Source organism: Trichomycterus rosablanca, chromosome 1 (assembly GCF_030014385.1).
Source record: "Trichomycterus rosablanca isolate fTriRos1 chromosome 1, fTriRos1.hap1, whole genome shotgun sequence".
Taxonomy (NCBI): domain Eukaryota; kingdom Metazoa; phylum Chordata; class Actinopteri; order Siluriformes; family Trichomycteridae; genus Trichomycterus; species Trichomycterus rosablanca.
Window position 1 is genome coordinate 54367081 of NC_085988.1, and position 21488 is coordinate 54388568.

Here is a 21488-nt window from a genome sequence, read left to right on the forward strand (position 1 = left end):
AATTGTTATCAAGTGCCACCCATACAGTCATGAAGAACACTTACTCTAGTACTCATGGTGTGATTTTGGGACGTTTTTACTGTAGGAATTTGAAATATTGGCATGGCAAACTTATGTATAGTGTCAATTTGGTTGTTTTTAGACCACTTTTAAAAAATCAATAAAATTAACAAATCAAATTGTTATCAAGTGCCACCCATACACTCATGAAGAACACTTACTCTAGTACTCATGGTGTGATTTTGGGACAATTTTACTGTAGGAATTTGAAATAATGGGATTACAAACTTATGTACAATGTCCATTCGGTTTTGTTTAGACCATTATTTGAGGCTCAATAAAATCAATAAATCAAATTGTTATCAGGTTTCACCCATGCTGGCATTAAGTACACTTACTATAGTACCCATGGTGTGATTTTGGGACAATTTTACTGTAGGAATTTGAAATAATGGGATGTCAAACTTAAGAAAAATGTCAATTCGGTTGTGTTTAGATCACTATTTGAAGATCAATAAAATGAACAAATCAAATTGTTATCAGGTTCCACCCATACTGGGATTAAGTACACTTACTCTAGTACACAGTGTTAGTTTGGGACAATTTTACTGTAGGAATTTGAAATAATGGTATGTCAAACAAAAATGTCGATTCAGTTGTGTTTACACTACATTTAAAGTCCAATAAAATTAACAAATCAAATTGTTATCAGGTTTCACCCATACTGTCGTTAAGTACACTTACTCTAGTACGCATAGTGTGATTTTGGGACAATTGTACTGTTGGAATTTAAAATAATGGGATGTCAAACTTAACAAAAATGTCGATTCGGTTGTGTTTACACTACATTTAAAGTCCAATAAAATTAACAATTCAAATTGTTATTAAGTTCCACCCATACTGTCATTAAGAACACTTAGTCTAGTACCCATGGTGTGATTTTGGAACAATTTTACTGTAGGAATTTAAAATAATGGGATGTCAAACTTAAGAAAAATTTAAATTTGGTTGTGTTTAGACCACTATTTGAAGATCAATAAAATTAACAAATCAAATTGTTATCAGGTTTCACCCATACTGGCATTAAGTACACTTACTCTAGTACACATAGTGTGATTTTGGGACAATTTTACTGTAGGAATTTGAAATAATGGGATGTCAAACTTATGTAAAGTGTCAATTGAGTTTATACCACATTTAAAGTCCAATAAAATTAACAATTCAAATTGTTATCAAGTTCCACTCTTACTGGCGTTAAGTACACTTACTCTAGTACACATAATGTGATTTTGGGACAATTTTACTGTACAAATATGAAGTAATATGATAACAAACGAGTAAAATGTCTATTTGGTTGTTCACATACCACTATTTGAAGATCAATCAAATTAACAAATCACATTGTTATCAAGTTTCACCCATACTGTCATGAAGAACACATAGTCTGTTACTCATGGTGTGATTTAGGGACAATTTTACTGCACAAATTTGAAGTAATATGATAACAAACTTATGTAAAATGTCAATTTGGTTGTGTTTACACCACTTTTAAAGTCCAATAACATTGGACTTAAATCAAATTGTTATCAAGTTCCACCCATACTGGCATTAAGTACACTTACTCTAGTACACATGTTGTTATTTTGGGACAATTTTACTGTACCAATTTGGCGTAATGGATAACAAACTTGAGGAAAGTGTCTATTTGGTTGTTTACACACCACTATTTAAAGATCAATGAAATTAACAAAACAAATCAACTTGTTATCAAATTCCACCCATACAGTCATAAAGAACACTTACTCTAAGTCTAGTACCCATGGTGTGATTTTGGGACACATTTACTGTAGAATTTTGGAGTAATGTGATAACAAACTTTTGTAAAATGTCTATTCGGTTGTGTTCATGTAATCTAATTAATTATTAACAAGTAAATGTAATCTAATTGTTATCAAATGCCACCCCTAGATTCATAAACTACACTTACTCTAGAATGTACAGTGGGGCAAAAAAGTATTTAGTCAGCCACTGATTGTGCAAGTTCTCCTACTTAGAAAGATGAGAGAGGTCTGTAATTTTCATCATAGGTACACTTCATCTATGAGAGACAAAATGAGAAAAAAAAAATCCAGGAAATCACATTGTAGGATTTTTAAAGAATTTATTTGTAAATTATGGTGGAAAATAAGTATTTGGTCAATAACAAAAGTTCAACTTAATACTTTGTAACATAACCTTTGTTGGCCATGACAGAGGTCAAACGTTTCCTGTAAGTCTTCACCAGGTTTGCACACACTGTAGCTGGTATTTTGGCCCATTCCTCCATGCAGATCTCCTCTAGAGCAGTGATGTTCTGGGCAACACAGACTTTTAACTCCCTCCACAAATTTTCTATGGGGTTGAGGTCTGGAGACTGGCTAGGCCACTCCAGGACCTTGAAATGCTTTTTACGGAGCCACTCCTTCGTTGCCCGAGCGGTGTGTTTGGGATCATTGTCATGCTGGAAGACCCAGCCACGTTCCATCTTCAATGCTCTCACTGATGGAAGGAGGTTTTGGCTTAAAATCTCACGATACATGGCCCTGTTCATTCTTCCCTTAACACGGATCAGTCGTCCTGTCCCCTTTTGCAGAAAAACAGCCCCAAAGCATGATGTTTCCACCCCCATGCTTCCCAGTAGGTATGGTGTTCTTGGGATGCAACTCAGCATTCTTCTTCCTACAAACACGAAGAGTTGAGTTTTTACCAAAAAGTTCCATTTTGGTTTTATCTGACCACATGATATTCTCCCAATCCTCTTCTGGATCATCCATATGCTCTCTGTCAAACTGGCTTAAGCAGGGGGACACGCCTGGCACTGCAGGATTTGAGTCCCTCTCGGCGTAGTGTGTTACTGATGGTAGCCTTTGTTACTTTGGTCCCAGCTCTCTGCAGGTCATTCATCAGGTCCCTCCGTGTAGTTCTGGGATTTTTGCTCACCGTTCTCATAATCATTTTGACCCCACGGGATGAGATCTTGACCCCAAGGGAGATGATGGTCAGTGGTCTTGTATGTCTTCCATTTTCTTACAATTGCTCCCACAGTTGATTTATTCACACCAACCTGCTTGCCTATTGTAGATTTACTCTTCCCAGCCTGGTGCAGGTCTACAATTTTCTTCCTGGTGTCTTTCGACAGCTCTTTGGTCTTGGCCATGGTTGAGTTTGGAGTCTGACTGTTTGAGGCTGTGGACAGGTGTCTTTTATACAGATAACGAGGTCAAACAGGTGCCATTAATACAGGTAACGAGTGCAGGACAGAAGAGCTTCTTAAAGAAGAAGTTACAGGTCTGTGAGAGCCAGAAATCTTGCTTGTTTGTGGGTGACCAAATACTTATTTTCCACCATAATTTACAAATAAATTCTTTAAAAATCCTACAATGTGATTTCCTGGATTTTTTTTTTTCTCATTTGGTCTCTCATAGTTGAAGTGTACCTATGATGAAAATTACAGACCTCTCTCATCTTTCTAAGTAGGAGAACTTGCACAATCAGTGGCTGACAATACTTTTTGGCCCCACTGTATCTTGTGATTTTGGGAAACTTTTACTGTAGGAATTTAAAATAGGAATTAAAAATAATGGAATGGTACTTAAAGTCTCTATTTGATTGTGTTTAAAGTCCAATAAAATTAGCAAATCAAATTGTCATCAAGAGCACCCCACCACCAAGCTTCATGAAGAACCCGTTTGCTAGTACTCATCTTATGATTTTCAGACAATTTTAGTCTAGGAATTTGATAATGTAATGACTTGCCAAACTTATGTAAAGTTTGTATTCAGTTTTGTTTTGACTAATTTTTGAAGTCCAATAAAATACTCAAATTAAATTGCTATCATTTAATAATTTGATTTGTTTATTTTAGTAAACTTTAAACTGTCGACTGGACTTTTATTCTTTTTTTAGATTTTATTATATCTATATAATTTTATTCTATAGATATTATACATATACTATATATATATATATATATATATATATATATATATATATATATATATATATATATATATATGTATATATCTACTTAGATATATTCATACATAAATAATCATAAAAATAATTATAGACAGACAAATTCCATTGATGCTCTTTATTTTGCTTTGATTTTTTTAATGGGTTTATTTGCCTATATATATAGTATAATATCTAAATATTTTGTACTTACTGATTTAATTTATTAATTATCATTATAAGCACAAGTCACTTACTGATTAGTAAATGACAATATTACATTAATACTTAAATATCAACTGCTTTTTTTGTTACAAGAATAAATATTTTATTTATTAATTACACACGTACTAATTAAATATTACATTATTAAACGCATGTAGTATTACATTCATTTCATCATTTGTTAATGGTTTATCACAATTTTCAGATTATTAAAACTTTGGACCCCCAAGGTCTATACAAAACCAATTATGCAATTTTGTGATGCCATTACTCCAAATTTCAGCAGTTAAGTTGTCTTAAAAATCACAAAACGAGTACTTGATTAATTGTTCTTCATGAATGTAAGGGTGGTATTTAATAACAATTTGATTTGCTTATTTTATTGATCTTACTAGAGTAAGTGCTCTTTATGATCCTAGTGGTCGCATTTGATGAACTGATTTGGTTTTTTATTGGATTTAAAAATGTGGTTTTAACACAACCGAATATACACTTTATGTAGATTTGCCATCCTGTGACTCTAAATTCCTACAGTAAAATTGTCTCAAAATCACAATATAAATACAAAAGTAAATTTTCTTCATGAATGTAGGGGTGGCATAACAATTTGATGACAATTTGATTTGTTAATTTTAATGATCTTCAAATAGTGGTCTCACAGCCGAATAAACATTTTACATAAGTTTGCCCAAAATCACATGATGTGTACTAGAGTAAGTGTTCTTTATGACAGTTTGGGTGGCACTTAATAACAAATTGATTTGTTAATTTTATTGGATTTAAAAAGTGATGTAAACAAAACAGAATTTAAATTTTACATAAGTTTGCCATCCCATTATTTTAAATTCCTACAGTAAAATGGTCCAAAAATAACACTATGTGTACTAGAGTAAGTGTACTTAATGCCAGTATGGGTGGAACCTGATAACAATTTGATTTGTTAATTTTATTGGACTTTAAATGTAGTGTAAACACAACCAAATCGACATTTTTCTTAAGTTTGACATCCCATTATTTTAAATTCCTACAGTAAAATTATCCCAAAATCACACTATGTGTATAAGAGTAAGTGTACTAAATGCCAGTATGGGTGGAACCTGATGACAATTTGAATTTTTAATTTTATTGATCCTCAAATTATGGTCTAATCACAACCGAATTGAAATTTTACATATGTTTGTAATCCCATTATTTCAAATTCCTAAAGTAAAATTGTCCCAAAATCACACTATGTGTACTAGAGTAAGTGTACTTAATGACTCTATGGGTGGAACTTGATAACAATTTAATTTGTTAATGTTGTTGGTCTTCAAATAGTGGCCTGTACACAACCAAATAGACACTTTACTCAAGTTTGTTATCACATTACTCCAAATTCCTACAGTAAAATTGTCCCAAAATCACACCATGAGTACTAGAGTAAGTGCTCTTCATGACTGTATGGGTGGAACTTGATAACAATTTGATTTGTTTATTTTTTTGATTTTTAAAAAGTGGTGTAAACACAACCGAATTGACACTATACATAAGTTTGCCATGCCATTATTTCAAATTTGTACTGTAAAAATGTCCCCAAATCACACCATGAGTACTAGAGTAAGTGTTATTCATGACTGTATGGGTGGCACTTGATAACAATTTGATTTAATAATTTTATTGGATTTTAAATGTAATGTAAACACTACTAAATTGACATTTTACATAAGTTTGCAATGCCATTTTTTCAAATTCCTAAAGTAAAAATGTCCTCAAATCACATCATGAGTACTAGAGTAAGTGCTCTTCATTACTGTATGGGTGGCACTTGATAACAATTTGATTTGTTAATTTTATTGGACTTTAAATGTACTGTAAACACAACCGAATTGACACTATGCATAAGTTTGCCATGCCATTATTTCAAATTCCTACAGTAAAATATTCCCAAAATCACACCATGAGTACTAGAGTAAGTGTTCTTCATGACTGTATGGGTGGAACTTGATGATAATTTGATTTGTTAATTTTATAGATTTTTAAATAGTGGTCTAAACACTACCAAATAGACACTATACATAAGTTTGGTATGCCATTATTTCAAATTCCTACAGTAAAAATGTCCCCAAATCACACCATGAGTACTAGAGTAAGTGTTCTTCATGACTGTATGGGTGGAACTTGATAACAATTTGATTTGTAAATTTTATAAATTTTAAAAAAGTGGTCTAAACACAACCGAATTGACACTATACATAAGTTTGCCATGCCATTATTTCAAATTCCTACAGTAAAATTGTCCCAAAATCACACCATGAGTACTAGAGTAAATGTTCTTCATGACTGTATGGGTGGAACTTGATAACAATTTGATTTGTTAATTTAATTGGACTTAAAATATAGTGTAAACTCAATCGAATTGACATTTTACATAAGTTTGCCATGTCATTATTTCAAAATTCTACAGTAAAAATGTCCCAAAATCACACCATGAGTACTAGAGTAAGTGTTCTTCATGAGTGTATGGGTGGAACTTGATAACAATTTGAATTATTTATTTTATTGTATTTTAAATATAGTGTAAACTGAACTGAATCGACACTTTAGGTAAGTTTGCCACGCCATTATTTCAAATTCCTACAGTAAAATGTCCCAAAATCACACCATGAGTACTAGAGTAAGTGTTCTTCATGATTGTATGGGTGGAATTTGATAATTTGATTTGTTAATTTTATTGATTTTTAAAAAGTGGTCTAAACACAACCGAATTGACACTATACATAAGTTTGCCATGCCATTATTTCAAATTCCTACAGTAAAATTGTCCCAAAATCACACCATGAGTACTAGAGTAAGTGTTCTTCATGACTGTATGGGTGGCACTTGATAACAATTTGATTTGTTAATTTTATTGATCTTTAAAAAGTGGTCTGTACACTACCAAATAGACACTTTACTCAAATTTGTTATCACATTACTCCAAATTTGTGCAGTAAAATTGTCCCCAAATCACACCATGAGTACTAGAGTAAGTGTTCTTCATGACTGTATGGGTGGCACTTGATAACAATTTGATTTGTTAATTTTATTGTACTTTAAATGTGGTGTAAACTGAACTGAATTGACACTTTACATAAGTTTGCCATGCCATTATTTCAAATTTGTACAGTAAAAATGTCCCAAAATCACACTGTGTGTACTAGAGTAAGTGTTCTTTATGACTGTATGGGTGGAACTTGATAAAAATTTGATTTGTTAATGTTATTGATTTTCAAAGAGGGGTCTGTTTACTACCAAATAGACACTTTACTCAAGTTTGTTATCACATTACTCCAAATTCCTACAGTAAAAATGTCCCAAAATCACACCATGAGTACTAGAGTAAGTGTTCTTCATGACTGTATAGGTGGTACTTGATAACAATTTGATTTGTTAATTTTATTAATCTTCAAAAACAGGTATTTACACAAACAAATACACACTTTTTTCATAAAAGCTGTTAAATGCTCTATGCATAGATTGTAACACACTTTTGTTTCTGCTACACTTTATGTGCATCAGAACTCGGTAGTCATGTACAGTATATGAAGCTGTAAAGAGATGATTTCATCTTCGCAGCTGTATTACCGTATATTACGGTTTAAACGCGCAGTAAAAAATGAAGTGCAGATAGCGTGACCGAGCTTTTTTAAAGTGCAGATGGCGTGACCGCGGTCGTGCGATGGACTGGTAGATCGCGATCGAGGTATTGCCCAATACCTCGATCGCGATCTACCAGTCCATCGCACGCTGGTAGTGCCCACCCCTGCTCCACACCTTGTCGTTCAGCTGCAACAACCTTATAAAAACAACTCACTACAAACTCACAGTGACCTAAGGTAAGAATCGGACCCAGATCTACAGGACCATGTTGCTGTGCGGGATTGCTATGCTTGTAATCAACCAATAGAAACAGTGATTGCGCAAGAACAGCTGGTCACCATGGAAACCATCTCCACCACAACTGCTTCAAACTAAACGCTTTATGGCCGAAATGGAGACAACACCAAAACATTGCTTGGATCTGAACGCCCCCGGCTTTATTGGCAGTGAATTAGACGATGGACAACTCTCTCAGAACTCTGAGTACAAACAGCCGAACTTTAAGATCAGCAACATTGACTGGATTGCTTGTAAAGACTTTACAGCTGATGAGGGTAAAAGACAGATCGAGGAGTACATAAGCACTTGGGGGATGGACCCGGACTGGATGTTCAGTGTGAAGTTCCTACAGGAGAGTGAACTCGAGTTTGAGCTGCAGTACCACTACAGAACATGCTGGAGCATTCCGACCCCCCGCTGCCCTATTCCTAAACACACCGCTTCTGTTTACTTCATCATCCGCGTCTCCAAAGTCAAACCTTCCAGCGTTCCTGTTCTGGTCCAGTTTCAGGTGGAATCCAACAGATCAGTCCACGTTCCGGGGAAAACGAGATTCCGTGAAAAGTGGCTGAGAGATGTAATTGACAATAAAACCTTGCTAATGGACTCAGTCACATTTTAAACATAAATGTGCACTGGCTAAATGTGTCGGGTGTCTAAAGAAAACAACGTGTTGAAATAAACGTGTGTTAGTCATTTGTTTAATGCGGAGTCTGTAGATTTGACTTGTTTATGTTATATAAATGAATAAACCTAGACGACACAAACTGCCTTACCTCACTCAATATCCACAAACATCAGATCGTTTCATTTTAATAAATACAAAAAGGTAATGAGTTTCAACTTTGAAACACTGTAAGCTGACTAGCTAGCCTAGGTATACGTTAATACTAGGCCTATGTTAACGCTTACCATAACTAAGATTACATTTAGCAGCACATTCTCATAAAGTAAATAAATCTTTAATAGAATAATACACTATAGCTGTCAGTAACAAACGATTTCTCATACCCGGTGTTTGTTTAACTGATAATACTGTTAAAATAAAACACATACAAGGATGTGTTCCAAATAGCCAAGCATTCCCTAAGTAAGCAGTAAATAGGGTGTAAAAAGAATGGAATCTATATCATAAATAGTGCACTTCTTAACCACTATTGAGGCATTTGGAATTGAGCTGATTATGACAGGCATTGGTTTTAGTAATTCATTGATCAAAATCGCCAAGTCAGCACACTTACCCAGTTCCTCAATGTATCCTGCTATCATTTGAATAAAAAACAGTTTAAGTGGTCAAACTGAGTCCATTTTAATTAAGCGGTTTATGTAAACGATAGCCGGCTTTGCTGGAATGTTTACTTGCCAAGAAGCGTCGCAGATTTCCTTTTCCTCCCTCAACATTACTGTGTGCTTTTGTTATAGTTATTACAACTGCCGCCATCTACTGGAACAAGCTATGTGCTCCTCCAACATCATCTTTCTATAATGCAGGGATGCCCATACTTAATGCGATCTACTTTTTAAAATAGTTGACCTAATCATTTTTCAAAAAAACTGTACAGCTTTTTTTTTAAATGCGCTTTAGTTGCCTATTTTGATATTCAGCATTACAGGGCAAGCAACTGAAAAATCACACTAACCATATTCTGATTATTTGCACTGAATGGTGTCAGCCAAGTTTATGTAGTGTGGACAATAGCTGCTGATGCCAGTTCTCAAGCAGCTTTCACGTGTTCATCAGTAAGGGTGGACCGATATTTATCCTTAATTATTTTCATGTTGGAAAAGGCTGATTCACACAAGTAGGTCCAAAATGCTGTGAAATATGTGAAAATTTTCTCATGTTTGGATATTTTTGTTCAGCAGAAGCCCTTGAACTTATATGAATGTCAGATTGTAGGGTTTGACATTTTTGTAAGTAACATGATCCGTCAGCTTCTTCCAAACGAAACACAGCCGTCTTTGCAGTGTTCTTGCCCGAATAAAACCGTTTCTGGTTTCTTTGTTCTTGGTTGCTCACTCATCTTCACAAACAGTGTACAAAAGGAAAAATGTGCAAAGTGGCTACTGATGAATGAAAACTTTCTAGATTAGGAGTGCTCCTTGGGCGAGCTGAGGCGTAGCTATGGTAACAAACCCGCAAATTAAAGAAAAAGTGGCCACATTTCATGTCAGTCATATTGACCTGTTTGAATGAGGCACGATCTACCAGCATACACTGTGCGATCGACTGGTTGATCGCGATCAATGTATTGGGAATCCATGCTCTAAGGCCACACAGCCAGCAACAGTTTTTCATATTTTCTTTAAAAATGTTAGGTGCACCAATCGTTAAGGTTTTACAAACCGTACTATTTGAATATGTGACATCGTAATTGAAAAAAAAAAAACATTAAAAATATTACATGTTCAGATTTTGTCAGGTTTGTTTATTTTTATAGTTGTAAAGGCTTTAACTCCAAAATGGCAAAATAAACTGCATTCTTGTTTCTTAAAGGTTTTATGAGCTGAAAGTACATCATATAATAGAAAAACAATACATCAGAAATCAACTTTGTCGGCTGCTCAGATGGCGCAGCGGTTAAAACACACGCTGGAACCAGCGTGAGATTCGATACAATGTATTCGAGATCCCAACTCTGCCTGCCATCTAAGGCTGAGCAGCCACATGAGCAACGATTGGCCTGTTGTTCAGATGGGCGGGACTAAGCCGGATGGGGTCTCTCTCCTTTGACTGGTGCAATTACGACCTCTGCTGGCTGATTGATGGCACCTGCACAGAGATGAGAAAAATGTGATCTCAGGGTGTGTCTCTCCGTACACAACGCTGGGTTACACTGCACTCATCGAAGTAAAAAGATAAACAAAATACAATCATTTAAACATGCTGGAGTCATACATCCAAAAACATCTTTATTTGGTCTTATGATTGTAGCTTTCGCATAGTATACATAACCTCTTAAAGTTTAACGTTTCTCCTGCTGGTTTATGGAGTAGGCTCCTCCAGGCTGGGACCTGGATAGACTCTGTTCCTGTGATTAAGAGGGGGAAGTCTAATAGGCAATCTTCCTCTCTTTTTCAGTAGCGTCTGCATAGCCTGAACTCGTCTTTCCTGCTGCAGCCAGTAAAGCATCTCAATCCGGTCCCAACGCATTTTCTCTCCATACGGCCGCCCCTGTTACAAATATTGCAGAGGAGATGCTAAAAATCTCAGATTTATCAAACAAAAAGAAAAAAACTGTGAACTAATGCAAACAGAATTTGGCACAGTTCAAGGGTCCTGAAAACCACAACTCCACCTACTGTCTGAGGAGTTTAGCATATTCTACCAGCACCTCTGTGAGTTTGTTCCCAGTTTAAAAAACATGTATGTGGATTGCCTACTGCTACATTTTGAAGATTTATAATAGAAACACACTGAGATTTTAAACAATTTGCACAAAAATTACAAATTTTTCGTATCCAATTACCCTGATTGCTTTACCTCTTCTGATACAACCCTCCACTGCTGACTGAGGAGCTTTGCAACTGACACACACCCCCTCCGACTGCATCTTTTCACCTGCATGAGGCGAGTTCATATGCGGATCAGCTTTGTGCACGGAGAGCCACACCCTGATCAGCATTATTCCTCAACTCTGCGCGGGCGCCATCAATCAGCCAGCAGAGATTATAACTGCAACAGTTATGAGGAACCCAGTCCGGCTTTTCCCACCCTGTGAAAAACAGCTCATCGTTGTTCATGTAGGCGCCCAGCCCAGCTGGATGGCAGAGCTGAGATTCGATACGATTCGAAATCCCAGCTCTGGTGTGCTAGCATGTTTTACCGCTGTGCCAACCGAGTTCCCCCACTGCACTTATAGTTTATGTAATAAATATTACTTAAAATACAAATTGGATTTTTACTGAATGATGTTCATGTTTATATTCATTTCTTTTATTTTTTTATTTTGTAATTAATAAATGTAAGCATTTAGTAATAAAATCAGTTGCAGTTTATGCGTCAATAAAACAGAAGTAGTTGGTACGAAACATTACAAAGAATTAACACAGTTGATTCAATTGCTACATAATAGATTACCAATGATAAATTATTTATGCAGATAAAATAAATCAAAAATATTTAAGAAATTTAGGGAGTAAAACATGCTGGCTGATGAATACTGTGCATGATCAGGGCTGTACTTAAGAAACAAAACAAACTGCCAACAAGAAAATCACAGTTTTACAGAAGACATTTGTCTACAAGAGACATGATTGACTAAGACTGACCTTAAATGTGACAGTATCATTGTAGGTAGTTGATATATGATGGATGCTCTTGGTCAGCATGCCATCCAGAGCTGCTATCTTAGACAGGAGCTTCTCCCTGTGTCTTGATTCCTTCATTCTGACCATAGAGGAGCCAAAGTGACCTAGACAGAAAGTGACAGTAGTTTGTGTATGCCGGCAAGCGTATTAAAATGTGTTTGCTATGTTTTTAGGCATTTATTGCAGGATTATGTCGCCTTTTGACTGCAAAACTGATAAAAGCAATTACAGTGACAGTATTTTCCCACAATATTTTTTATATTTTCCAAAAACTGTCTATAGCAGTACATACAGTATATTGCAGCATGAAACCAGTGTACACTTTTAGGCATTGGGCAGATGCCTTTAGTCAAAGTGACTTGCACTTGAGAAATGTACAAACACAGCAATTAGGAGGGACTTGACCCTTCAATCTTTTAATATATAGTCCAGCCCTCAACTTTTGGAGTGACCACCATGGAATATAGCTGCCACAACTTTCAAAATTGAGTATGGACAGATCAAACAGAAGTGGCCCCTGTTTTTAGTTGATGTATAAAGATAGCCATGATATCAATTCCTTATTCTGCATTTACAAAAATGAAAAAAAATTCTGTTGTTTCATTTGCACTCTTCTTTTGTGAATCTTAATAAAGACTGTATTCTCTGCTTTCCAGAATCATATCTATACGTTTCTTAACTTTAAACATCAGCAAATGCCAATAACAACAATGGTCTTATATAAAGTACAACCCCATATCAGAAAAAGTTGGGACAGTATGGAAAATGCTAATAAAATAAAAATGCAGTGTTCTTTACATTTACTTTGACTTTTATATCATTGCAGACAGTATGAACCCACGATATTTCATGTTTTATCTGCTCAACTTCATTTCATTTTTTAATAAACATCCATTCCTGCATTTCAGACCTGCAACACATTCCAAAAAAAGTTTGGACGGGGGCAATTTAGGGCTACTAATGAGGTGAAAAAACTAAATAATTATGTGATTCCAAACAGGTGTCAACAGGTGATTGTAATCATGGTTTGGTACAAAAGCAGCATCCAGGAAAGGCTGAGTCACTGATGAGCAAAGATGATCAGAGGATCTCCAGTTTGTCAACAAATGTGTGAGAAAATGATTGAAATGTTTAATTCTTAATTCTTGGGGGATTTGCATATTTCACCCTCTACAGTGCATAATATCATTAAATGATCGGGAGGAATTTCAGAGCATAAAGGCCAAGGGAGCTTAAGCTGAACGCCCGGGATCTTCAATCCCTTAGACAGCACTGCATCAAGAACTGCCACTAAACAATAGCTGATATAACTACATGGGCAAGAGATTACTTTGGCAAACCTTTGTCAAGCACTACAATACAGAGTTACATGCACAAATGTACGGGTACATGTACTGGACTGGCCTGCCTGCAATCCTGACCTGTCCCCAGTAGAGAATGTGTGGAGAATTTTGAAAGGAAAAATGCGACGACAACCCCGTACACTTAAGACGTGTTTGCAGGAAGAATGAGAAAAAATAAAAGCTGAAACACTAAATCACCTGGTATCCTTAGTACCAAAACATATTTTAAGTGTGGTGAAAAGGAATGGCAACATTACAAAGTGGTAAATGCTTTACTGTCCCAACTTTTTTGGAATGTGTTGCAGACCTGGATGTTTATTAATAAATTAAATAAAGTTGAGAAGACAAAACATTAAAAAAATATATCAGGTTCATCCTGTCTGCAATCAAATAAAAGTCAAAGTAAATGTAAGAAATTTTTTATTATTTGCATTTTCCATGCTGTCCCAACTGTTTCTGATTTGGGGTTGAAATATCTTTAGTTTCATCTTTAAAAAAATGAAAATTCAAAAAGTGAGATCCCCAAAAGTTAAAAGTACTTTATTTATGTCATTCATTCTTGTTTTGTTTTGGCAGTTATGTTGTGTTTAGCTATTCGTCCACTGGTCTGACTACATAATCAAATAGAAGTTTTTAATTTCACTCATTAACTCCTATTGTAATGCGATTTACCAAGAATGTGCTCTTAAAATTGATCCTGGTTGCTCTGATCTTTAACACTGGCTATGTCTAAACACTAGAGTAAGGTAATGGTCCCAGTTTCTGATGTGCTCCCTTGCAAAATTTAATTGCCCACCTGTTATTATAGATTAAGACTGAGGTGTTTACATGTACACTGTAAAGAATCTCTATAAAAATCTGTTTACATGCACGCTACAAGTAATCCGATCCAAAACGACACACACCTGTAGAGTACCACTGGCTGTACATGTTACCATGACAACAAACATCTAACGAGTCTAGTCAGAGGAGCAGCAGTATGTTACCTGGGTTTTCAGTTGGTGTGTTTTTTTTTTTTATTGCTTTAAAATTATGGTGCACTCAGGAGAATGTAATTCACGTTAACTTATTAAAGAAGGGGCGAGAGGAAGATGCCCTGCAACATTCCAAGGCACATAAGCTGTATGCCAGTCGCACCACCAATAACTCAAAACCTTTTCATAAATGACACAGCAGTCATTCATAACTTTATAGGACTTGATGAAAAATTACCTTGCCCACGCAGAACATACTATAAAAGCCCCTATTCCAGTAGGAATGCATGTTGCTGTTGCCTTTATTATGCAAATGCACATATGCAAAACTTCCACCTCGTACAATCAGATAGAAATTGTATTCAGATTGACCTTAATCAGACTGGTTTATTCCCATTAAAGTGCACAGATGGACATATTCTATTCCATTCGAGCTATTAAGCTATTAGTGGGATTATTAATGGATCATCAGGCTGGACATAAACATGGCTACTGTTTTCAAGAGAAAACCCACATGAACAAATTGAGAAAAAACTTCAATACAGACAGTCACCAGATATGTGGATTACCATGACAGCTTTATCATGTTCATTTTGTTACATTTGTACTGAATCAGACTATGCACCTTGTCGGAAAAACCTGTTAGGATCAGATGCCATTGTTTCAAACTCCTCCAGCTGAGATACTAGTAACTCCCTTTGCTGGATCAGCCGAGCAGCCTGCTCCCACACCGCTGTTGCCTAAGATTAAAAAGCCCACACATACTCATTCAAACATCACAACCACTGGTAAAATAATGCTTATTAATTATGCAATACTCCAAGTATTAGATGGAACTCTACCTCCAGCAGCTGGTCTCTGTGTGTACTGGAGCTGTATTTGATAGCCATGTCCAGCCTCTCTGCATCAGACAGGCAAAGGGTTGTCCAGATTCTCTCCAGTCTGGTCTCTATTTGCTCTTTACCCACAGACTCCTGTACAGGCAAACTATAGTTCTCAAGTGCTTTCTGCACACAAACATTTACAGTGTGAATGTTTACCACAAGCATAAAAATTAAATAAATATCACAACAATTGTTTGGAATAAGCCTGTTTTTCCCCCACAAAATGTAATAGTCAGTTGGAATTTTTGCTAGCCAAACCATCACCATCCAAAATATAATTGGAATTATAATGGGTTGGGTTGCACCAGGTGAAGCCACACATCTGTGAGGTTTAATATATGAACCCAATATGCAGGATGTGTAACCAATGACAGACGAGAGCCAAGGAAACAGCTACTAACAAAAGTGGCCAAAATTCCAAAAATCTAGCAATCAAGCAAAAAATCTGTAGCCCAAAGCTAAAGGAGATACAACAAAAAGCATGTTAACCAGAATAGGGTGCATCACACTCCATGTGCACATGCAGAAAAGAAAAAAAGGCCCAAAACTTGTCCCAGAGAAACATAAGCCTACTGTGTCCCCACTGAGCTTCAGAAAACTCAGGTGTCCATACAGGAACATTGGCACTAAGCACAGACACCATACAGCACAATTCAATTAGACTGCAGTGAGGTGGCAAACAAAACCAGTATACAAAGGACTCTCCAGCTGTAGTGAGTTATCGCTACTGAGGTGCAGCAACTGCCTAATAAAAGAAAATGCCACTGTCAGTCATCTGCACCTCCATGCCCCATGCTGATCTCTCTATATCAGCTCATTACCAAAATACAAAAAAAAACATAAAAAAAAACTTGTTTTTGTGTTAATACAACCCATTGGTAGAGCATTACTGCAAGAAGACTACAGAAAGTGTGTAGGTGTTTTAGTGTTTAAAATCCTAAATGAAGTGTTATATAAGAAGTGTGCTAATCTTCTGAATAGAGGACAGCCTGCTGCTGCTGTTTTTTGGCACCTGTAATAACTACAAGTCCCATCATGCCCTGCACACCAGCCTGACCAGCCCCCCCATCACCCCCGTCTTTCATGGCTCTTGTGCTTATTCTATGTGTTCTTGCTTTACTGGGTTTACACAATCTGGGGTTTAACTCACACTCTCGTTGCACACTTTGTATATATAGATTTGAACAAGGGCAACTTGCATCCGTCTATATGTAGTATTTTTTTTTTATCTCTGGTGGTGGTTTGTATCATTGTTAGTTGTTGTACTGATACGCTATATTGCCAAAAGTATTCGCTCGCCTGCCTTCACACGCATATGAACTTGAGTGACGTCCCATTCTTAATCCATAGGGTTTAATATGATGTCGACCCACCCTTTGCAGCTAAAACAGCTTCAACTCTTCTGGGAAGGCTTTCCACATGGTTTAGGAGTGTGTTTATGGGAATTTTTGACCATTCCTCCAGAAGCACATTTGAGAGGTCAGACACTGATGTTGGACGAGAAGGTCTGGTCTCCGCTCTAATTCATCCCAATGCTGTTCTATCGGGTTGAGGTCAGGACTTTGTGCAGGCCAGTCAAGTTCTTCCACACCAAACTCGCTCATCCATGTCTTTATGGACCTTGCTTTGTGCATTGGTACGCAGTCATGTTGGAACAGAAAGGGGCCATCCCCAAACTGTTCCCAAAAAGTTGGGAACGTGAAATTGTCCAAAATCTCTTGGTATGCTGAAGCATAAAGAGTTCCTTTCACTGGAACTAAGGGGCCGAGCCCAACTCCTGAAAAACAACCCCACACCATAATCACCCCTCCACCAAACTTTACACTTGAAGTACCGTTCTCCTGGCAACCGCCAAACCCAGACTCGTCCATCGGATTGGCAGACAGAGAAGCGTGATTCATCACTCCAGAGAACACATCTCCACTGCTCTAGAGTCCAGTGGCGGCGTGCTTTACACCACAGCGTCCAACGCTTTGCATTGCGCTTGGTGATGTAAGGCTTGGATGCAGCTGCTCGGCCATGGAGACCCATTCCATTAAGCTCTCTACGCACTGTTCTTGAGCTAATCTGAAGGCTACATGAAGTTTGGAGGTCTGTAGCGATTGACTCTGCAGAAAGTTGGCAACCTTTGCGCACTATGTGCCTCAGCATCTGCTGACCCCGCTCTGTCATTTTACATGGCCTAACACATCGTGGCTGAGTTGCTGTCATTCCCAATCGCTTCCACTTTGTTATAATACCACTGACAGTTGAATGTGGAATATTTGGTAGGAAGGACATTTCTCGACTGGACTTGTTGCACAGGTGGCATCCTATCACGGTACCACGCTGGAATTCACTGAGCTCCTGAGAGTGACCCATTCTTTCACAAATGATGTTTGTAGAAGCAGTCTGCATGTCTAGGTAATTGGTTTTATACACCCGTGGCCATGGAAGTGATTGGAACACCTGAATTCAATTATTTGGATGGGTGAGTGAATACTTTTGGCAATATGGTGTACCTGTCAGTGTTGTAAATGAATACCTTGCATAATTGTTGTCTAATGCTTTCTCACTGTTACAGAAACACCGGTTTCAAAAGAGACACCCAGGTCAAACAGGGTCCCAGTACCTTTACAAGGCCTAACTATTTACACACACTCGCATCTGGATGCAAGCTAGAGCCGTCTCCGCGGTCAAGTCATCTGATGCTATATTTTTGGGATTTCTGCAACTGTTCTTTTTGTGACGTAATGATTGGAGAAGGGTTTTTTGCTGAGAAAATTAATGAATTTGTGTTTCATAGGCTTGTATCTGTTTCTTTTCTGTGAATGCAACTGTTTGTAAAACACAAGGCAAATAAAGATTATTTATTATTAATGGTATAGTGTACTTTTCTGGGGTCTTTTCTGTGCCAATTTAAATAGGGTTTAGGTCAAATTTTTTACCTTTCTAATAAATACTTTATTTTTTTAAGTTCCCCTTTTTACACCCAGTCTAGTTGTGGCCAACTGGAGCTCTCTCTCACCCATGATCAAGAAACCTGGCAGGGGCAGGGTCTCAGCGCATCGCAGTATCCCACATTGCACCAGCGACAAGTAGCCCTGTTTTAGCCATTGTCCCTCCGCTACAGACACAGCCAATTTTGTAGCTGTGTCGGCTCCCGGCTGGCAGATGGCCAAGCTGAGATTTGAGCTTAAGATCTCAGCACTGGTGGGCTAGCATGTTTTACCGTTGTGCCACCCGAGTGCCTTGAAAATATTTCTAAGCAACTTCAGGCTCTTAAGACTATCTGTAAAAACAGCATGAAGATCACATGGATGTAGAAAAGCAATTGCTTAATTGTACATCTACTGGAAACTCACCACATGCTCCTTTTCCTCAGCTGCTCCATCCACCTCTGAAACAAGCGAGTTAAGGTTAAAGTCAGATTAAATAAGATTAATTTAATCATTTACTCATTTTAACACTTCACTCTTCAATCAGTAACCTACATTAACCATCATACCACTAGTGCCTTGTGAGAGAAAAAGTTCATTTACACTAGAAATATTAATACATAATCAATTACTACTTAGAAAATGTAGATTAGGGCCAGTAGTCATATTCCAATATTTCAAGAATACTGCTACAATAGAAAGTTACTGGATGTGTATGTGGTGTACGTGAAAAGAAGTGCATCAATTGCATTGTATGATGTTCAAAACCCAGTTCTAGCTAATTTAGATCAGTTCCTATGTTCAAGCTAAGAAATCTCTGTTAACGGTGGAATCTTCCACTGTCCTACATGGTCACCAACGAGTATATAAGGATGTTTATTTTTTAATGTGTTATCGCATCCACAGAGTCTCTGTGTGAGACTTTGTCGGTGTGATTCTTCTACTCACAATCAAGTCTCTGAGGTATTTCATTAAGAGTTTTTCCACCGCAGCCTCATTACCCTTACGCTGCATTTACATGATATGTGGCAAAACCGATTTAGTACTGGCTATGATGTGAAAGTGTAAACACCACTGTATGTGGCAATATGTGCCCAAACCATCTGTGAATTAAGCACAAAACGCTTATGTGAAAGCAGCCTTAGAGTGAAAGGAAATTCAAATTTTAATGTGTTATAGTAAGCAAGACTGGAAAGAACTTGCCACAAGGCCCTGGTTCCTTCCACAGACCCCCCATCAGCACTGTGTCAATGTTCCACAGTCCAGGAACATATTCCCTCTTTTGTCTCCTAAGTGCATCAATCTTCTCCTGCTGCTTTCTGAAACAAAAATCAGGGATTTATAACTACAATATTTTGTAGTTGTACCATTATAAGCTAACAAAGATGGAGTGGCCTAATAAAAATTAGCATGGCTTTTATAACTCATCCCAGAGAGGTATTTCTATAACTCAAAAAAGTCATTCATTAAGTAAATAACATACAATAAAATGGCAGCACAAAATGTCTTATAATGTTTGATTCACCTTTCATTCTCTTTCTTTAATTGCAACATATTTTTTCTCTCATCTTCCTCATCACTACTGTCACTGTCATACAGATGAAACACCACGGACAGGTAATCTGACTCCTTCAAGTAAGAAGAAATGACAGCCATTAAATAAATATACACCGATCAGCCATAACATTAAAACCACCTCCTTGTCTTTATACTCACTGTCCATTTTATCAGCTCCACTTACCATATAGAAGCACTTTGTAGTTCTACAATTACTGACTGTAGTCTATCTGTTTCTCTGCATGCTTTGTTAGCCCTTTCATGCTGTTCTTCAATGGTCAGGACTCTCCCAGGACCACTACAGAGTAAGTATTATTTATCTGGTGGATCATTCTCAGCACTGCAGTAACACTGACATGGTGGTGGTGTGTTAGTGTGTGTTGTGCTGGTATGAGTGGATAAGTCACAGCAGCGCTGCTGGAGTTTTTAAACACCTCACTGTCACTGCTGGACTGAGAATAGTCCACCAACCAAAAATATCCAGCCAACAGCACCCTGTGGGCAGCATCCTGTGACCACTGATGAAGGTCTAGAAGATGACCAACTCAAACAGCAGCAACAGATGAGCGATCGTCTCTGACTTTACATCTACAAGGTGGACCAACTAGGTATGAGTGTCTCATAGAGTGGACAGTGAGTGGACACGGTATTTAAAAACTCCAGCAGCGCTGCTGTGCCTGATCCACTCATACCAGCACAACACACACTAACACACCACCACCATGTCATTGTCACTGCAGTGCTGAGAATGATCCACCACCTAAATAATACCTGCTCTGTGGTGGTCCTGACCATTGAAGAACAGGGTGAAAGCTGGCTAAAAAAGTATGTAGAGAAACAGATGGACTACAGTCAGTAATTGTAGAACTACAAAGTGCTTCTATATGGTAAGTGGAGCTGATAAAATGGACAGTGAGTGTAGAAACAAGGAGGTGGTTTTAATGTTATGGCTGATCAGTGTATACACCACACATACTGTGGCCTCTCTAACAAAGATATTATTCAAGATATTTAAACACAATTATTTAGGAATAACCTGGTTGGAAATGTAGTCAAGATAATCATCACTTGACAGGTTTAGCTTCCACCACTGGTGCCATGCTGCATAAGCCTGAGACTTTACATCACTTGGCCTCCTGTGTTTGTCTAGAATCTTCTTACTCCTCCTGTTTTCAGTAAAGTAAGCAAGAAGCATTGCAAAGAAGCAAGTATTGCAAAATATCCAAAATCCAAAATTAAACTAAAGAGGTAAATAATCTGAGCCAAACATGGATGTCCATTTAACTCTCCTACAGTTTTACCACAGTAACTTAAATAGTAATGCATACGCTGTTTTTGGCCTATGATAGCCCGACTGATAGAAGTACACATTTGCCTGTGCATCAG

General features: G+C 37.2%; 2 protein-coding genes across 3 annotated transcripts in view; one reads left to right on the top strand and one right to left on the bottom strand.

Moving 5' to 3' along the window:
• Positions 1-8173: 8173 nt before the first annotated feature.
• Positions 8174-8748, top strand: akap14 (A-kinase anchoring protein 14). The gene has a single exon (XM_063004227.1). The coding sequence runs from the start codon at positions 8219-8221 to the stop codon at positions 8735-8737; it is 519 nt and encodes a 172-aa protein (XP_062860297.1). The 5' UTR covers positions 8174-8218; the 3' UTR covers positions 8738-8748.
• A 1790-nt stretch (positions 8749-10538) lies between these two features.
• Positions 10539-21488, bottom strand: part of ccdc87 (coiled-coil domain containing 87) — a 28037-nt gene continuing 17087 nt past the window's right edge. Inside the window, exons 13-21 of one of the 2 annotated variants that reach the window (XM_062994645.1) lie at positions 21139-21268; positions 20071-20174; positions 19749-19864; positions 18972-19006; positions 15586-15750; positions 15369-15483; positions 12388-12530; positions 11072-11290; positions 10539-10888 (exon numbers count right to left, since the gene is read on the bottom strand). In XM_062994645.1, the coding sequence (XP_062850715.1) occupies positions 11102-11290; positions 12388-12530; positions 15369-15483; positions 15586-15750; positions 18972-19006; positions 19749-19864; positions 20071-20174; positions 21139-21268 (997 nt within the window). In that variant the 3' untranslated portion in view covers positions 10539-10888; positions 11072-11101. The remainder of the gene's footprint in view (positions 10889-11071; positions 11291-12387; positions 12531-15368; positions 15484-15585; positions 15751-18971; positions 19007-19748; positions 19865-20070; positions 20175-21138; positions 21269-21488) is intronic. The other variant, XM_062994646.1, reaches the window with a different exon arrangement.

Excerpts from the sequence above, each read along its gene's own strand:
- akap14 (XM_063004227.1), top strand. The coding sequence starts at position 8,219 with ATGGCCGAAATGGAGACAACACCAAAACATTGCTTGGATCTGAACGCC.